Raw genomic sequence first — 20,405 nt, forward strand, 5'->3', positions numbered from 1 at the left:
TGCGTGAGAAGACCCGGCAAGCCAAGTAAGATCGTTGCCAGTGCCCCTGGACTGGTTCTTGTGCGGGTGGCACATGAGATGCACCATTTTGAGCGTGGCCGTTGCCAGTACCGCCTGACTGGCTCCTGTAGGATTTTCGAGCGAGATCGTTGCCAGTGCCCCTGGACTGGCTTGTGCGGGTGGCACATAAAAGACACCATTTCGAGCGTGGCCGTTTTCGTGCGGGTGACACGTAAAAGCACCCACTACACTCTCTGAGTGGTTGGCGTTAGGAAGGGCATCCAGCTGTAGAAACTCTGCCAAATCAGACTGGAGCCTGGTGTTGCCATCCGGTTTCACCAGTCCTCAGTCAAATCGTCCAACCCATGCTAGCATGGAAAGCGGACGTTAAACGATGATGATGATGATGATGATGAATGCATTATTTTCAGGTGACAGAGGTGAAAGAGAAATTTTCAAAAGGTTTCATTTTGTAAGTTTAGGAAAGCTGAAAATACCTCTTGTCGTTTGGTCATTAACAGGTCAAGTCTTTCAGTAGCTCGCTTGTTCTGATTTTTTTGTCTTTCAGATTCATACTGACGTTGTGTGTTGTCAAGATTAATGCTGAGATTTAAAGCAACATCTACCAACGCTGTCATTAATTTCATGGCTGTAAAAAGAATATGGTTTTGGTTTGAAGTTAAAAACAAATGGAATCTTTTTACAATTTTAATTCTTCAGTAGTTCATTCAGTCAGCTTAATGTATTATTAATGCTTCATGAACATGAGTAGAAATGGAATTCTTAAAAATGTGAATTTTGTGGTATATAAGTGTGGTTTATGAGTACATTTGGAGTGAGTAAAAATTGACACAGTCATCATACAAGAGCTATTTTAACCATCCAAAATTAGACAAAACTATTAACTTTAAAAAATTTTTTTTTAGGTGTTAAAAAAATATGACAAATTTAACACATTTTATATGCTTTTTTATAACTATAATGGCTCTTCTAACAAATTTAAAATGTAAAATAACCCAAACCTGAAGAAAGTACATAATAGGTGATTTTATTGCAAAAGGCAGTAGAAAAAACACCAACAATATAACAGGCCAATGAAGATGGCGTGAAAGAAATAAACAAGCTGACTAATCAGTTTTGTCAAAGAAACAATTCAGTCATCAACAATACTCTATTCTAGTATCTTCAGAAAAATTATATATAAATAGGTATCACTATGAATTTTTGAAAATATTTAAATCTAACTCCTACCGTGTTTTTTCTTGGAGAGCATCTAAAATTTTGATACCTTATTTGTGAAATTTGGATGAATATTTTAGGAAATATGACAATCTGAATGGTCAACGAATTGGTCAAAATATTGCCTAATTGGTCTAAATGAATGAATAGCTATATCTGTGGTGTATATCTTTGAACCTGAGGTAATAACCATCTGCAAATTATACAAATTAATAGTGTCCTACTGTTATTTCAAAGAAACCTCTCTTTCCATCAGGTGTCATAATATTTGCTTTTGTGTCTTCATAAAGCTTTGCTATTTGCATTGAAAAGATTTGGAAGTACGTTATAAGCTTTCAGGATTTTGAGCACCTTGCCTGTGGGTGGAATCAAAAGCCTTCTTGAAATCAACATACAGGACAACAGCTTTTCTATTGTATGCTCTGACCTCTTCAATTAACCTCCTCAGAGTCAGAATGTGCATTGCTGTGGTTCTACCAGGTCAAAATCCATTCTGATTTTATTGTAAATGTTTAGTGATGATTGGTTGTAATCAGTTATTGCAATGCCTCTATAGCTCTTGGTATTGCTGGTATCTGATTTGGATAATTGTTCTTGTTCAGTTTGTTTGCAAAGTATAGCACAATTTCATCAAAATTGCATCTTTTCAATGTCATAGCCAAATTTGTGGCATTGTAAGTTGGAAATCATCATCATTATTTCAAGAGCTAAAACTAAGAAAAACATATATGGTAGGTATAAAGTGTGAAGAATTTTCAATAACTTCATGAGTAGAGCCAATAGCTTTATAATACAGCAAAGAAATTCATTTTACTTTACCTGCTAGTGTACTTGTATGTCTGAAAGCTCGCACTTGAGAATCAGTAAGACCAGTTAACAGGGAAATAACATTATCCATCATATATTGATCATATATGATGCTGTACTGACACTGACGAACTAACGTCTGAACGAATTCACAATAGTTTGTTTTAAACTTTTTCCACTGTGGTCCCGTCATAATCAACGGGTAATCTCCACTTTCCTGCAATAAAAAATTTTCTCAATTTAAAATCATGACATACACATATTAAACATGATGTAGCAGGAAAAAAATGGCTGTTGTAGTCTGATACTACATAGTAGCAATTAGCAAATAAATTATTAAAACTTCCACCTTCACACTTGTTTAGTAAAATTGTCTTTGCTGTCACTATCGCCTCTTTTAGTTTCTTCAGAATCACTGCTTTTGGTTTCAGATACAGAAATATCCCATTCATTCTCATACACCACATGCTTTTGTACCTCATTCATTCTTTTTCTCAATATCTCCATATTTTCCATTGAAAAACCTTTAAATTTAGAATCACTGCTTAATAGCATGAAACTCCTATCCATTTTCAAAGTTAAAAAAAAAATCGATGCCAAAAATATGTGGAAAAAAATCCCCCAAAATTCACTGAGTTCAGATGTCATGTCAAGCAATGTCAAATACTATAACTCAACTATTTACAAAGTGAAATCACGTATTTTCATAAATGTACTAATGAGATTTGTGTTTAAATTCACATTTAAATAACAATGTGTACTCTCGGCCGGCCACAGCCGGGTTGGTCTTATGAACCAAAAAATTTTTTGGCTGGCTATGGCCAGGTTAATATCGAAAGGGTTAATGAGTCTTCTCTGCAAAACAATTATGGTACCAACATAAACTCAAGGAAGCAGGAGAAAATGAACAACTGAATGATCTCCGTTATGGGGAGCTCTGTGCAACACATAACTTTTTAACCTCTTTAGTTAAAACCACGATGGTCTGGAGTGTGGCCGACTGATCTGAATCCTGCTGCTGAGGTAAAACTGCTACTGTAGCTGGGGAAGAAGAAGAAACAGTAGCAATCTTGTCAATGAGTCTGTCGCCAGTATATTCCAAAATCCTGTCCACTGAGGAAGCTAGAATTGGAGGCAGAATAGCCTGCACGTTTGACGGTAAACATAAAAAGAAAAGTTGCTTAATCAAAAAACTATCCTGAGAAACTGGGATGGCATCCTATCACCTAAATGCTCGTCACTGACCAGTGTATTGAAGCGTTTCTCAACTGGGAGCAATGTTCTATGAAGAACTTTATTTTCAATACTGATATAAGATGCATCTGCCAATGGGTCGGTGATTAAATCCTTTAGTTGTGTGGCGAAAGCAGAAGGAATAGCACTTAATAAGATGTGAAGTTATCGTCATTCTCAATTGGTGTTTTTTGCTGCGAAATATGATTGGACCTGGGCAAACCAGACTTGAACATCGCCACAAGATACCTGCTATGTTTTTCCTGTTTTTATAACCCATTTGGAAACTTGGTTGATTAGACCACCCTAGCAATGCCCACGATATATCAGCTGAAGTCTTATTCGCTGTTTATAACTAATTTGGAAACCATGGCAAAGTAGACAGCTCTATCTGTACTTTTAATATTCCTGCTGAAATGCTATTAGTTCCTATTAGCAGCTTTTGTCAATTCTGAGAGCCCCAGTGTCCTTATTATAATTTGGCTATGCTTCTTTAACAGTGTTCTTCTTCAACACTATGCAACCTTTTCTGGTGTTAATCTGTATTCATCCTACAGCCTGTGAAATACTCAAGTCAAATTATATAATATGTTATGCCAGATTAAATCATGTCTCACTACACATACATCCTTCAACAAATGTTTGACGTTTGTTAACATTCACAACTGGAAAATATTTCTGCATACACACTTTGTTCAGTGCTTGTAAAAACTGTACAAATAAATTGTTACGTGTGAAAAACGAATTATACCTTCTGAACTTCTTGAAACATGGAACTCTTTTTCTTCAGTGATATACCTCACTAAAAGTTGGTGACTTTACTTACAGCATTTGACTTATGTTACAGATGTTTCAAGTATATGTCTGTAATTTTATCTAGTTCTGAGACTTGAGGTTTATTTTAATTTTCCTACTACATTTTGGGTGTTTGATAGAAGGAAGGTGCATATTTTTTGTTTTATCTTTCTTTTTTTTCTAGTGTACAAACAACAAATTAGCTTCTTTATAGACTAACTAGACTAGACCTAACTATGCCCCAATCTATATATAACAAACAGCAAGACAGCACTAACATCATAACAAGTTGTGTGCAGACTACTTACACAAAAAAAAAAAACATGTGAGAAGTGCAGTTTGTTGCCTTAGAAACCTTTCAGCTCCACAGACTGTGAAAACCAACTACAAACATTATGATACATAAGAGTACAATTATAACATTCTGAAACCACCTCCAGTTCAGATGAAGAATGCATAAAGAACACGCAACACCAAAAATAAATAAAAAGGAACAGCAACTGCTCCATTCTTGAATTCATTTTGCCCACTTCCACTGTAACCAACTGCCAAACTTGCAGAACCATGAAGGGTTTGATGAGTTATTTGAAGCAGGTTTTTACAGCACAATATGATGTCACAATCCCTTACCAGTTTTTCAAGAGAGAGACTTTTTATTCCAGAGGTTTTGAAAGCACAGAACAACTGGTCATAATGTGAATAACAGGAGTAAAATAATGCAGCTGATGACTTAATTCTATATAAGAAATTATTCCTAGTTTTTTTTTACTATAATAATTGTACAGCTATGAACAGAAACAGAAGGTATAAGTAAAAAAAACTGATGTATTGCAATTGAAACAATATGACTGGAAGAGCATATATGGTTGTTATGTAGTAAACAAAACTGAATGAAACTCAATTAGACTGAATCACTCAAATCTGTTCACTCCATGATAATGTGCAAATCTGTACAATACAGTGACAAAATAAACTGATGACACACTATCTTAACTTTGCTCTTCTAAATTAACTTTTGGGTTATAACTAGTGCCTTGATTATGATCTTTCTATGTGTAGACATTCAACCACTGAATTATGACATCTATTCATCAACAAGCCTTACTTACTTACATTACAACACAGTCATTTATATCATCATCATCATCAAATTTCTAGTTAGGTTTTTTTATGATTTGGACTGATAAAACACATTTTTAAGTTAACTTTAGAAAAAAGTTGGATGTCACCATAACACTAAGACTAGCAGATGGACAACTAATTTAGTTTACTCAAGTAAAATAGGAAATTTTAGACTATGAAAGAAAATTTTATCACTTCATATTTGGGGAAAAAAGAATATGCATATATATATTTACCTCATCAAATTCTTCAGTCATTTTCCTGATAATTTCAGCATGTTCCATATTAGAATACATGTAAGGTGTAATCTTACCCTTACAACCGGAACATTGTATAAAGAACTGAATGAGTTCAAGTAAAGCTGCATCGCGGTCGTTTTTGTAGGCTTCAATCCAATCATCTATAAGAGACTGAAAATAAAAGGTAAATGTTGAAATATGACTGTTGCAGTGAAAATGGTACACTCCTTCGCATGTGACAAAATAGTATGACCCAGCCACTATAAAGTCAGATAGTCAATCATTGTAGGAGGTCAGTAGTAGTAGAGTCATTGTACAAGTTCTCAGTTAGAGCCAGTGCCAGTTACGTGATATATATGAGTTCGAGTTACAGTCAAAGTAGACTTTTCAAAGTCATTGTCTTGCAGAGCTATCAGCACAACAGATGAGTCAAAGATAATCAGACACAGAATACCACCACAACATATTAGAGGCAACAAGAATATTACAGTGCCAACAACAACATACAAGTAGACGAGGGTCCACATTATAACAGTGATGACAAGGATATAAACATTTCACGCAGACGATGTTGAAACAAAGAAAATTTTTTCGCAAAAAAATAATAAAATAATTCATGCAGATGATGTTGAAAAATTTTCACATGGAAAAATTAACAACTTAACATAAGAGTAACAAACATTTTTGTTGTATATATTTTACAAAAAAATCTGTAAAATTATAGAAAACTTGTAAGAGGATTTAGTTGAGTTGAAAAAACAGCAACAACAACAGCTCAAAGAACAACAAATGCTACAACAAAATTGGTGATAAGGTGTACAATAGGTTGTATAAAAAGGGAAAACAATACTGGGAAGAAGGAAAAATGACAAAGTACATAGGAAAAATGATGTACAGAATTAAAAGCAGAAAAGGTATTGGAAAAAGACACAGAAACCAATCGAAGAAGAGATTCATAGAAAATGAACCAGACAGATTGGAAGAACCTATGGAATGGCTGTAGAACACATTTCAGGTACCAACACCATTACAGGGGTTGAACCCATGTGTACAAGTGGAAGAAAAAGAACACAGAGTTCCTACAAATAGATGCCAAAAAGAAAAATATTAAGTTGGAAAAAAAAAACGCTAAAAAGGAGGAGGGATGAATAAAGTAAAATAAAATTACTTGCTTCCCTAAGCAAAAAAAAACCTAAAAGAGGAGGGGTTGTAGTGAAAATTGTACACTCCTTCCCACATGACAAAGTGGTATGAACCAACCACTATAAAGTCAGACAGTCAGTCATTGTACAAGTTCTCAGTTGAAGTCAGTGTCAGTTACGTGATATATACAAGTTCAAGTTACTGTCAAGGTAGATATTTCAAAGTCACTGTCTTGCAGAGCTGTCAGCAATAGCATGATAGACGAGTCAAAGATAATATGACGTGGAATACCACCACAACATATTAGTGGCGACAAGAATAATACAGGGCTGACAACAACATACAAGTGGATGAGGATCCAAATTATAACAGTGATTTAAGCACGAAATGTAAAGTTGGTATACAATGTTCATGCTTTCTCTAAAGCACAAATGATACACAAACAGCAGTTTCCAATGGAATTCAAGACATTTTCCAGAGCTCTAGAAGCTATTAAATAAAAAGAACCCTCCACTACAATATAAGCTAGTAAAATAAAATTAATAACAGAAAAACTAAATTCAACTAATTTTAATTTCACATCTCCTTTTTTGTTCATGCTGAAAGGCAGTAATACCTGAAGGGTTACATTATAAATGTTCAACAATTCTTCTAAGTGTAATTAAAACAGTGTTAAGTGGAGGATAATTAGAATGGACCAGATAATATTAAAGTAGATATAAATAACATCATTTATGAAGCTGGTACATCTGAATCACTATCAACTGCTACATAAGAGACACAAAGAAAAAACCCAAGGTTTTAAAGCTAATGGAGTTGGAAAATGTAGCAGAAAATATCATATGCTCCACCAAAGAAAGAAATGGGGGGGGGGGCAGTTCTTGAGTGGTGAATTTAACACTATCAACTGGCACTTGGGTACCTTTATCTTGGGTGCTCTTTAATAAGTATTTGGCTGAAATTAACTTCCTTTTTCTTACACTACCAGTCTCAAAGGTCTTAAAAGGGTCATGGACATTGTACTTTTAGCCTCTGAATGAGCCACCAATTCAGAACCTGGTCCAGCTAGGGTTTTATACTATCACTTGATACCTTAACTTTTCAGACATCTGGTCTTTTTAAAAAATCAGTTATTACAAATTTATAAATATATGTTTTCTTACCTGTAGAGAGACACGTCCATACCGAACAATATCAAATAAAGACCCATCTTTAGGCTCTTCCTCCATGTTGCTCATAGCAGCAGCTCCTTTCTTGTTAGATTGCTGCCCACCAGTTCCTCCTCGTCTTCTTTTTGCAGACTATTATAAGAGAATCACTTGAAATGAATTAAATTTACACACACAAATTTATAAAGACAAAAGGATCACCTAGCACTGATCTTAATTAGAAAACAAACAATGTTCTAAGATACAAACAGAAGCAAATACAATACATAAACAAGCTCTGGTTTCACATGATTCTATATCTGATATCTTTATAACATCTATAATATATCAAATAATCTCTACATTCTTTGCAAAATTTCTTACAGTAAATCTTACTACTTAATAAATGAATCTGTTGGCCAAATAAATTTTTTAGTAGATAATAAGACTGATATATCTTAGAACAATAATGTCAAATGTGTTTATAGATGGTGTCTCCACAACTATCCTCTTAAATAATCATATCCTTGGTGTATGAGCTTTAATGATGCCACATCTGATCACACACGAACTTAGTACCAGGATCGAAGCTCTTTTAAACCAGTGGATTTATTAGAAATGGTAAAGCATCACACAAACAGTTGTCTTTAAGTCATTATGTGAAAAAACATCTTAAGGACATAATGACTCCACATGTAGGCACAATGCTACAAATCTGTAGTGGTTTCATATATATATATATATATACATATATAAAAAATTTAGAGACAAACCACCACTCTACAACTCAGAACTAAGTATTATCAATTTGTGTATAATATTAAAATAAAGCTACACTGCTGCAACTTACTGGTGCTTCATTTCTTCCTTTTCTTTTGCCTTTGATTTTTCCTTCCTCATAATCACTGTCTGAATCATTTTCTTGAGCAGCTCTACAAAGAAATAAGAAAAATACAAATTATCCAAGGCAGTGCTCCAGCATGGCTGCAGTCGAATGACTGAAGCAAGTAAAAGGTAAAAAAAACATCTGAATTGATGCTTGAAATACTAGCAATTCTAAAATGATGATGGTGAAGTAAAACTCACTTAAGGTTAGTTTACAATGTTCAACATTCAGAATGTTTAACAATAGTCGTGTTGTTGTTCAGCTCCGATAAATGAAAAGTAATCCAGCCATAACCACTTCAACATTATCCAATGTGTCCCTTTCTAGAATGCTAGAGTGTAATTTGAGACTTGGCATTTATTTCTACAGATGCCTGTGTAGTGTATCAATTTTATTTTTAGGTGTACAAATTCTGGTTTACTTAAAAGACAATTTAGAATTTCTTGATATCAAGAGTTATGAAAACACATTTGCAGCACAAAAGCAAGATACTAATTTAGCTTTCAGAAACAGTGAAGAAGCTATATTAAGACTGTTGTGAACCAAGAGTTTTTAATGTTTTAATATGTGATTTTAAAAGTATTTAGGTCATATTTCAGTAATATTAACACTTTATTTTCTAATTTACTGAACCCTCTTAGAATAAGATATAAAAATAACTGCAAATTAGTATTTAATTTGAATTAGATGGCAAGCAAGTAAAAGCATTAGCACAATGGACAAAATATCAAGCAGCATTTCTTCTGGCACTTTATGTTCTGAGTTCAAATCTTACCAAGGTCAACTTCACATTTTGGGGTGGTGGTGGTGGTGAGTCAATAAAATAAAGTACCAATCAAGTAACTCCCACTAAAATTGTTGGCCTTGTGCCAAAATTTGAAAGAATATTTAATTTGAACGAACTCAGATCCATAGTAAGTGAGGGAAATATGGGTGGGATGGTACCAAAAAATTGCAAGTATCACAAAGAAAAGTGCCTGGTGTATAGATACACAGGAGAATTGATGAGAAAAAAAATGAGTGCCTACTGAATGGATTTAAATGAGAAGAAAACATTCTGCAAGACTGAAGGAGCAGAAACTATCACAGTTGCAATAGAAGAGACAGAAGAAACAATTTCAGAAAACTTGTAAAATGAGTTGGTGATTGAAAGTTTGTTAACCAGACAGACAGCTTTTTCTTAAATGCATTCTTGAAATACACATGCTGTCTGTCCTATGTATGTGTGAGATATACTCTAAAGCAAGATATATTTTGTAAGGGATTAATGACATGTTCAAAGGTGAAATAGTTTCAGGTAATAAGATGGAGATCCATGCTTTATTGTAGCCAAATTTATAAAATGTAGAACAAGGGGAAACTTGAAAATTACAAATAGATGTATTTTTCCATCTTGTTTACTGAATAATATTAATTTCCTCATTATTTCATATTTTCTCAAAAGCTGCTTCACTAAATAACTATATAATATATTGTGTCTCCTAACAAGCACTAGACATATTTCCACAAAAAAAAAGCACATCAAGGTGTCAAATTATCTTCAGACTTTAAGATCTTGTCCCAATAATTATAATGCAAGGGTCTCTGCTAAGGATACCCAACAGTCAGGAGCTGGTGTTAAATCAGGTAAGAGATTAAGCCTTTTTTGTTCATGAATAAGTACAAACTTAGTTTTCATAATATGGAAACTAGCAAAGTATTATTTCTAACTTTAGATATCTGAAACTAAGCTTCAAACAGCCCTGTTGTCATTCCATCTAGTAAAATAGGAGTGATAATAAGAGCTCATGTGAAATGTTTTGCTAAGCTCACAGAACTCCTCTCCCAAAAAGAGACATCTAGAAAATATATTTATTATATCTGACAATAGCAATGTCATAAATTCAACCAAATCTGAGTCAATTCAGCCTCTACAAGCTCAATTGACATTTTAAAAATAACAGCCAAATCTCCTTCAAATCACATCTTAAAATAAGAACATAATCTTAACTGCATTACCCCTGAAAATAAAGTAGGATGGCCATGGCTAGATTGCTGTTGATCATTCATTTGCTAAATAAGGGCTGACTAAGAACTAAACAACTTTAGCTGTACACAAAATGAAATCCTGGTCTGATAAAAAAAATGAATGTAATACCATCAAATTATTTATTGCCAGCAACTACAAGATATCATGTATGAACAGCAAACTCACATTACTTCTAACACAACACTATTTGTTCAATAAAGATTAAATCTTGTGAAAAACAGTATCAGAAGAGCAAGAAAGGATCAAAATGTGGAATGGTCAACAGTTTCAAGTAAAAAATTAGAAAATAAAATGGAAAATTTAAAAAGAACCAACATGGACAGTTCTGGTGGTACATCTAAAGTCTCATTGGATTCTTGAGGTACTGGTGGTACTGGTTGTGGTATGACTTGTGGAATACTTAGAGGAATTGTCTGTGAGATATCATGAGCAATGACTTGCTGGAAATCATGGGGGATTGTAGATGGAATTCCTTGCGGTATTGCTTGAGGTAGCCCTTGAGGAAGACCTGATGGCATATTTGAGGGGATAACAGGAACAATTTCCTGTTCAGCAATTGGTTGTAATCTTTTTCTTGGAATCTTCCCATTGTTAGCAACAGCAAGGGCAACTTCTCTGGCATTTTCCTTCGCCTTGCGTGTGGGTCTTGCACCAGGCATCGCTAAATAAATAGAAAAAGAGCGATTTAAACATTTGCTTTCAAAAAAATAAATATCAAATACTTTACAATTGGTAAATGTTGTGCCAATACAAAAACAATTATTGTTTACTTGCTTCAGTCACTGGGCTCGTCATACAGGGGCACCACCTTAGTCAAAAAAATTGACCCCAGTACTTGTTTTGAGTATGGTACTTATCTCCTGTTTCTTTTGCTAAACTGCTAAGTTATGGAGACACAAACAAACCAACACTGGTTGTCAAACAGTGGTAGGGAGACAGACACACACACATATATACATACATCACAGGCTCATACATAGTTTCAACCTTCAAATTCACTCATGGTATCAGACAGGCCAGGGTTATAGTAGAAGGCATTTTCCCCAAGGTGCCACACAGTGGGATTGAACCTGAAACCATGTGGTTGTGAAGTGAGCTTCTAAACCACTCAGCCATGCCTGTAGAGTTTACCATAACTTGTTACATAGTCAAGTTCAGTTCATATAATAGTCTAAAGGAAGACATAATTATAAACATGACCAAGGAATATTACATGAAGTATAATTCAAAATATAGATATTTATAATGTATGTAAATAATAGTTGCCCTAAAGAGAAAAAATTAATATTTCTCACAGAAAAGTAACACTGATTTCTTTCAACGAGACATTTTTTTTCTTTTGTGAGAAGATAATTGACTGACTCAACCTCAGAGCATTACTCTATTAAACATAGAAGAATGAAAAGCTAAGTCAAATCCAGCAAAATTTTGTTGAACTAAAAGTGTATTATTTATAAGGGGTGCACTAGAAATAATAGTATTCTTTGATAATGAATCAATCCCAAACATTAGCATACATTTTTTTTATATATAGCTCAGTGTTCCTTTGTGAGTCTCAGTGTGTTACTAAAGGGCATGTTACATTTTCCTATTTACTAAACCAACTGTAAATTTTTTGCAGTTTTCTTCTTTACAAACAATTTGTGGTAGGTATAGCTAGCCCAAGTTCTCTTTAAACATTTCCCAATAAGCCAGCTTAAAACTGAATCAGTGTCAGAAATAAATTCTAGCTAGAACAAGTGATAAACAGATTTAGTTTAAGATCTATGGGGCAGTGTTGGGTTCAGGGAATAAGGGCCAGGACTAATTTTTACACAATATAGCTATTTGATTATTTACTAGCAAATGCTAAATTGGATTTGTATCTACTGCTAAATGATTTTATCTGCTGAGCATTATGGATTAATCTGTTTGCTCACTGCCCAGTAATTAAGTTCTTTTCTGTTTTAGTATCTTGGTTAACACCATTAAATATCATGGCCATGGTTTTGACAAGTTTACAAGTAGTAAGTACTTCAGATGCAAGAAAATGCATAAGGAGAAGTCTTCAGCACTGTAGACTATTGTTATTTCTAATTCCATGTACTGATAAAAAATTTGTTTAAATAGTGCTTCTTTTCACAAATAATGCATTTTAGTATTTATTGAGCTTTTAGGTTTGGGGCATTGAAGATTTCTTTACGTTTCTAAGCATAGGATACCACAGGTGAGGTTAATATTCTATCTGAATACTTGGAGTTGATGAGCAAAGGCAGCAATTACAGATGAATGAAGTCGCTGGAGAAAGGTGAATGAAATGGGTTTATGGAAATGTGATTAGTTAACAAAATCAATATAGAAATAACAATGGAGGTTTGCTTTATGAAACAGATTTTGGGAATTTGCTCCAGAACTAGAAAGAGAGGAAGGTATTTTAATGGAAACTGGTTTTATATCTTAATTTTCATTTTTTTTAAAATTTAAATAACTGGTAGAAACCAAGCCAAATCAGACAGGAACCTAGTTCAGCTCTCCTGCTTGCCAGCTCTGGCCAAACAGTCCAACCCATGCCAGCATGGAAAACAGACATTAAAGGATGATGATGACAGTCAGAAAAAGGATGGCATTGTCCATGGTTCTTTGCAGAGCCTCCAAAGGAAGGAGATAAGTATCTTCAAACTAGTGACCACAGGGTTTAATACTTCCAACAGAGAGAGAAAGTACCCAGCAAAGGTCACTAATGAGCTAGCTGGTGCTGTTAAACTGGATGATGAATGTAGTCTACTACCTCTTCAAGGATTTACAATTCTGAAAAAGTGATGCATATTGGTTCATTACGATACCTGAAAGTTCAGAAATTGAAAGGCTCAACATTTTCGCATTTTAGAAGTGAGCTGTTCATCAGTGGACATGTTTTCTTTACCAATTCCCCAATTCATGTTTAAAGAAAGGTATTGAGGCCATTTGTGGGTAAGGCCAGTATGTAGGAAACAAAGTTGTTTCACCCAGATTAGCCTTAACAAAATAAAACTTTGAATGATGGCATTCCATTCATGGCCATCCAGTTTTCCCCTTAAGCACAGTATACTCCAGACAACATTAAATATGTCTTCTCTTTTTTCAAACAGGCTGAGTGCCCATGTGGAAGCTCCCTCACTGGCTCATAAGTGACTGAGTAGAGTAGTAACATGTGTAAAAGATGTTATGATTTTAATTTTTACAAGGAAGAATGGCAGCAGCTTTGTCCTCTGCAAACTCACCAAGGCTGGTGAGGCTGAGATTTAGTTTGTACTTCTATAGGCTGAGGTTCATAGACAAAAAATAAGCAATGATGAAATTCAGAGTTCTAAGATGGAGTACTGAGCAAAGTATTTCATGTGAGAATGTGGAATGAGACAGAACAGGAAGAATGACATACGAGTATGTCTGATAACCTGGGTAGAGGTTTAGCTACAATTTAGAGGAATAGAACCCATTGCAGTAGATGTAGAAAGACTGAAACAATATATTAGCGAGCTTGGAGTAATAGCATTTTGTTATATTTGATTGTCAGATCTTGACAAGAACATTTGTGTAGCAACAGGACCATCCTAGGTGGCACTATCCTTCATAGAGGATCAGCTTTATGAAAGCCAAAGTATTTTTTCTGGCCTTGAAGAAATCTTTTGGATGAAGTTTTAGCAACACATAACTTGGTCACCTGATTGCGGCCAAGCTGGAGCACCGCCTTGAAGGGCATTAGTCGAACGAAACGATCCCTTATTTTTGAAACCTAGTACTTATTGTATTGTTTATTATGCCGAACTGCGAAGTTATGGGGATGTAAACACCGCAACATTAGTCAAATAAAGGGTTGGGCTCGAAATTCCACCAGAACACATGATGAAGGCTGGAGAGTACATCAGCCGAAACGTTGTGATAACAACAAACACGATGAGGACACCCATCTCTCCATTGTAAATAATGTACAGCCACAGCGGTTATAAGCGGTGACGGTGTATCAAAGACACACACATAGATACATACAAACATATATCGGCCGAAAAATGGATATTTTTTAATGAAATTTTCTACGAATATGTGTTATATCATGTAGATTCCAAATATACAAACTTTTGGCGGGGGGATACACATGAACGAAGTCCCATGAAGTTTTTATTCTTTCTGAATGAAGAACACAAACATATTGAATATCGTGTTTGCTTCTATCAGGACCGTTTACCTTTAAAGCATAAAATGCAAAACCGATGTATACGACAGGTATGTAAAACATATTTTGGTGTATTTTCTCTGTTCATTCGCAAGCGCAAACACACAAGCCGTTCAGTTTCACTTTTAGACAGCGGGATGGGGTAGCGAGGGGTGTATGAATCAATTTTGGAGTTTCCTCAGAAAATTTGAAATTAATTTTTTTTCCATATTCTTAATCTCCATATTTTCCCACGTAGTTTGAAAAAAAAAATTCGAAAACGAGTTTTAAAATTTAAAAATTTGGGGTGGGGAGGGGGGTAATCGAAAATTTTGAGAACAGATTTTGGCATATTCAGAATCTCCGTCATCGAAAACAGGAATCCGCTGAGAATTTTTTTTTAAAAGGTGGATTGATTTTTTTCGTGCTGGTGTACTTGTAAACAGTAACCATTTAATCATTGGCGATCTTAAGGTACGAGACCTAAATATCGATTCTTTGTGGACATGTTGGGACAAATGCCGTCTCCAGTTATTTCACTTTCTGGATCATAAACCGAACGTGTATACACACACACACACAGAAGCATACCTTAACTTACATTGTTTCGAGTTGTTTATTAATGCGAAAACATGTACACAAGTAAAACAAGTATGAAGCTAATAAATCTTTCAAGTGTTTCTTTTTTCGTGTTACGTCGTTTTCCGAGTCAAGTCGCATGTCTTGGAACCAATTATTAACGTAAGTTAAGGTAAACAGGTGCACAATTTTCAATGTTACGTGTCAAAAACTAAGATCGTGAGTTGAAATTGTAATTGACTTCAAATATAGAGAAAATATATGTCCAAGACAAAAATTAGATATCCTTAATCACTGATATATAATTGTAAGGGAAGCTATCAAGTAAACTTAATTCCAGACGTTTTTCTTTCCTATAAACGAAATGGCTCACCAATCTCAACTAATATTATTTGTATTTGTCTTCAAGCAGGAGCAGATAATATTGATTTCATCCAGGAAATAATTAGTTGTGTTTATGAAATAATTTAAAAAATACAGCTTACATTTTATGATTTTTTTCCAATTCATAAAATGTAACCCGTGTTGTAATAGTGTTTCAGTTTTGAAAGAAAGCACCTATTATCAGTGTGTAATATAATTTTTAAAAAATGAAATAATGAAGATAAACGATAATCTCATTGAGGTTTACTGAGATATATAAACTGCAAATTTCTCACTGTAAGATTTTAAGTGACGAATGCAGCATATCAAAATGTTACGCGTAAGAATGGTTGTTTTCGTGATTAGAAAAATATGGACATTTTCAGTGAGAAAATATCCAAATCTATATTTATTGCTTGTTTTAGAAAGAAAATTCAAGGGTCCACAGCCAACTAGTTGAAACTAGCAAGAGAATTACACAAAAACTACTTTCAAAGTCTGATGCGTATTTGAAAAACGCAAGCAAATAGCAATACAATAACACTATCAATAAAGATTCCACCATTTTAGAAAGTAGGTACAATTTAAGTAGAATTAATAGTATCCAACGTAATAAAATCAAATACATTTAAATAAAATGAGTTTCTTGGCTAACGATATAACTGGGAATAAATGCTTCCAATATATAAATAAATTGTTTCAAAAAAAAACACAAACCGTGAGATGTTGACAAAATATATAATCCAAAAACAGTTTAATGCATTTCTGGCGGGAAGTACCACGGAATTGACCGAGATTTTACGACAAATTAATCACGTGATCGACGAAGCTTTATTTCCCCCACGTCGTTTGAAAGTTCAATCGATCTATTTACTTTTTGTAAAACAACGATGCCAAAGGTAAATATATATGCATTTTTGCTTTCCAAGACAAAGGAAATTGCTCTTGGCTTTTTTTTTTTTTTTAAATGTGTAGTTAAACTTGTATTTATTTATACTTTTTATAAAACCTTTGGCGAATTTAACTTTAGCCGAACAATTTCGAACTGGCTTTGCTTGAAACGTAAACTATCTTGTTTTGCCGCGGCAAACGAGCTCGTTCATATTTGCGAACTTGTTTACATGGTTTTCTGCGGTTTTACTAAAATCTATAGGAATAGTTATAATTCGAAGATAGTATATACCCCTTCTTGTTAATTTCACCAGTCTGCCACAGCCCGAAAATCTCATAGGTAAAAAACTCAATCTGCCGGACTATTCTGCTTCCACTTAACCAATATACGAAGATGACTTGAATTAGCATACCTACTTCATTGTGCCCCCTCCACTTTGTTTTTCATATAACTCAGAAAAAAAAAATTTTAAGGAAATTTTCTACAAATACCTTTCAGATGATAGAGATTCCGATTATTTCGAAATTTAATGAAAGATAAACAAAAAAAGTTGGTGGGCGTGCACACATACATGCTGATTGACACACCACACTTTTTCAAAATTTCAAGTTTAATTTTGTAGATATGTGATGTATCTTTATGTATGCATGTTTGTGCTCTCAACATTTTTATTTTTTCTGCATTAAATTACAATATAATCTGGTTCTGGCAACCATCTGAAAGGTATTTGTAGAAAGTTTCCTTAAAAAATATCCATTTTTTAAAAGTTTCTGAGGAAACACATTCGGAGATGGTGTGCATACTTGTGTAGGTTGTAACCTTAAGTTTATGTCCATAAAATTAAAAAAAAGTGACTTGGCATATAAAAGCTGGGATCTTTCTGATTTGGCGGACACCATTTTTTATTTAGTGTGCTTTCTACCGAAACACTTTAAAACTTCGTATACTTATATATTTTGTCTTATAGAACAGAGAAAAAAATTTTATATTCGAAGTTATTTCATGTTAAAAATTGTATTTCGGTAATTTCAACCAATCACTGACGTCTATTGAAGTGAAAACAATTACTGCTGTGGTTTGTCAACAACACGTTGTGGCGGTGTAATGGGATCTTTTCCCTTGTATAAAATTAGTGCGGTTGTTTGTCAACAACAACTATCGGCGGTACTGTTATTTATGACATCGTTCGTGCGTTTGTACTGGTTTTAGTTTTAGGGTTCTGGTTATGAGTATTTTTGCCAAATAACTATTCTATTCATTATATATATTGTTTCCGGTATAAATTAATATTACGAAGAAATATTACCAGTCCCTGACACATTGGGGGGAAAAATTGCTGGTATGCCACATCAGATAGTTTGAGAAACACTGATTTAAGATGCAAGTGACCTACATAGGTAGTAATTACTCCTATGTCTGTTCTTCTAGCTTGGATGACAATTATAAATAGTCAGACACACCACAGATAAGCAGACAGCCAGCCTGAGGCCAACGGGTCGCCAGACAGCAGTTATCTTATGCCAGTCAAGCAGCCAACAAAAAGTGACATATTCAGCATAAACGACAGGAGTGGCCGTGTGGTAAGTGGCTTGCTTACCAACCACATGGTTCAGTCCCACTGCATGGTGCCTTGGGCAAGTGTCTTCTACTATAGCCTTGGGCTGACCAAAGCCTTGTGAGTGGATTTAGTAGATGGAAACTGAAAGAAGCCCATCATATATATGTGTGTGTCTGTTTCCCCCCCCCCCACCACCACTATCACTTGACAACCTTTGCTGACGTGTTTACGTCCCCGTAACTTAGCGGTTCAGCAAAAGGGTCCAATGGAATAAGTACTAGGCTGACAAAGAATAAGTTCTGGGGTCGGTTTGTTCAACTAAAGGCAGTGCTCCAGCATGGCCACAGTCAGATAGCTGAAACGAGTAAAAGAGTAACACAGCAGCAGAACATAAACAGACACGACCAAATGACCAACACACACGACCAAATGACCAACACACACACACTCAAAACATGCCCAGGTCTACTTCATCACATTGACACAGTATTTCTCCTGTTCATTATTTACTTCGCCAACTCAAAGCAAGTTGGTAGCAGCTTTCCTTTTGTGTCCAACATGTAAATGCAAGTGTCAATCAAATAAATTATTTAGACCTCAATCCAATGCTTTCCTCATTGTTTTACTTTGATGTTGTCAACACGCCTATCTTCATCTGCTACATCAACAACACCTTTTGCTACACATCTTGCTATATTTGGTAACCCTGATGAAGAATGACAACCTTCACATCACTAAGTCAGAACTGCAAAATTGTTGTGATTAGTCGTCACAGTATGGGTCTTTTGGGACACAAACCAGCGGCGAACTCATCCACAGTCAACATGGTATTCCAGGCTGTGATTACACTGAGGATTCCACCATTCTGGACGCACAATCCTGCATTGTGGTTTCACCATATCGAAGCCCAGTTTTCTTTGAACTGAATAGCGAGTGATGCGTCTCGCCTTACACACGTGATCGGTTCCCTATCGCCAGAGATCATTATGGCAACACCTGGTTCTGTGTCATACGACACATTCAAAACCACCCTGATCAACAGGACTTCAGAGTCCCAACAAAAGCGTCTCCACCAGCTCCTTACATCAGAGGAATAAGGAGATAGAATGCCTTCCCAGCTTCTATGAAGAATGAAGCAGCTTCTTGGAGTTGAGATCCTCCTAAAAAAAATCTTTAAGCAACTTTTTCTCCAGTGTCTGCCCTCCAAGGCACAGGTAGTCCTTGCTTCCACAAGAGAATCCACTTCCACTGACGAACTAGCAGAGCTTGCAGACAAAATCGCCAACGTATTACATAGATATTCGACTGTGATGCCAGCCGTCCCTCCCACAAACCCATTCCTTTCCTCGTCCAGTGGTTCCAAAATTTTGGACTTGTGCTCATTGATGATGCAGCAGGCCCTGACAATACAGATACAACCCTTATTGCTTGGTATTGCCTGTCAAAACAGCAGCCAATTGCATCGATTTGGTAGGCAGTCCTGAAGCCCAAATGCCTCCCGTAATTTGCATCCCTCATCTACAGGACTTTTCTAGCTCGCTGCATAGAGCTTGCATCTTTTCAAAGATTGATCTGATGCAAGCTTACAATTAAATCCCTGTAGAACCTGCAGATATTCCGAAGACTGCAGTCACGACACCTTTCGGAATATTTGCCTTTCAGTTTATGCAACACAGCACAGACGTTCCGTTTTAGAGACACAGTTGCCAGAGGTTTGCCTTTTGTCTATGCATACATAGATGACTTACTCGTGGCCAGTAGCTCAGACGAAGAGCATGAACAACACCTGCACCTGCTATTCTAATGCCTGCAGGAATATGATATTATCAACCCCAGCAAATGTTTGTTCGGAGTTGCGCCCCTTCATTTTATTGGGCACATCATCGATAAGGATGGCATTCACCCACTTCCCGAGAAAGTCAAAGCCATCATAGATTTTCCACCACCAACATCTCTTCACAAACTACGGGAATTTTTTGTCTCATGAATTTCTACGACAGATTTATACCCCCACTGTGCAGAGACAGCCCAACTGCTCATAGATTTGCTGCGACAGCAAACAAGCAAAAATACAAACATTGCCCTGAGTGAAGAAGAACTTGCTTCTTTCGCTGACTTGTAAAAAGTGTTATCCAATGCTACCATGCTGGTGTATCCCAAACCAGATGCCACACTGTGTGTACTAGTTGATGCAGCCAATTCTG

At 35.4% G+C, this 20,405-nt stretch overlaps 2 protein-coding genes across 7 annotated transcripts in view; one reads left to right on the top strand and one right to left on the bottom strand.

Annotated features, from left to right (window-relative positions):
- The window catches only part of LOC106877516 (cohesin subunit SA-1), a 106,783-nt gene extending 90,189 nt beyond the window's left edge, over window positions 1–16,594 (bottom strand). For 3 of the 4 annotated variants that reach the window (XM_052974647.1, XM_052974645.1, XM_052974644.1), the window contains exons 1-7: window positions 16,469–16,594; window positions 10,957–11,302; window positions 8,577–8,658; window positions 7,742–7,879; window positions 5,433–5,606; window positions 2,059–2,263; window positions 498–649 (exon numbers count right to left, since the gene is read on the bottom strand). In XM_052974647.1, coding sequence (XP_052830607.1) covers window positions 498–649; window positions 2,059–2,263; window positions 5,433–5,606; window positions 7,742–7,879; window positions 8,577–8,658; window positions 10,957–11,300 — 1,095 coding nt within the window. In that variant the 5' untranslated portion in view covers window positions 11,301–11,302; window positions 16,469–16,594. The remainder of the gene's footprint in view (window positions 1–497; window positions 650–2,058; window positions 2,264–5,432; window positions 5,607–7,741; window positions 7,880–8,576; window positions 8,659–10,956; window positions 11,303–16,468) is intronic. The other variant, XM_052974646.1, reaches the window with a different exon arrangement.
- The window catches only part of LOC106883268 (cell division cycle protein 20 homolog), a 53,622-nt gene continuing 47,661 nt past the window's right edge, over window positions 14,445–20,405 (top strand). Inside the window, exon 1 of one of the 3 annotated variants that reach the window (XM_052974649.1) lies at window positions 14,445–14,880. In XM_052974649.1, the coding sequence (XP_052830609.1) occupies window positions 14,767–14,880 (114 nt within the window). In that variant the 5' untranslated portion in view covers window positions 14,445–14,766. Of the gene's footprint in view, window positions 14,881–16,557; window positions 16,651–20,405 lie in introns of those variants that run through there. The other 2 variants (XM_052974651.1, XM_052974650.1) reach the window with 2 other exon arrangements.

The sequence above is a fragment of the Octopus bimaculoides genome, chromosome 19 (assembly GCF_001194135.2).
Source record: "Octopus bimaculoides isolate UCB-OBI-ISO-001 chromosome 19, ASM119413v2, whole genome shotgun sequence".
In the NCBI taxonomy this organism is placed as follows: Eukaryota; Metazoa; Mollusca; class Cephalopoda; order Octopoda; family Octopodidae; genus Octopus; species Octopus bimaculoides.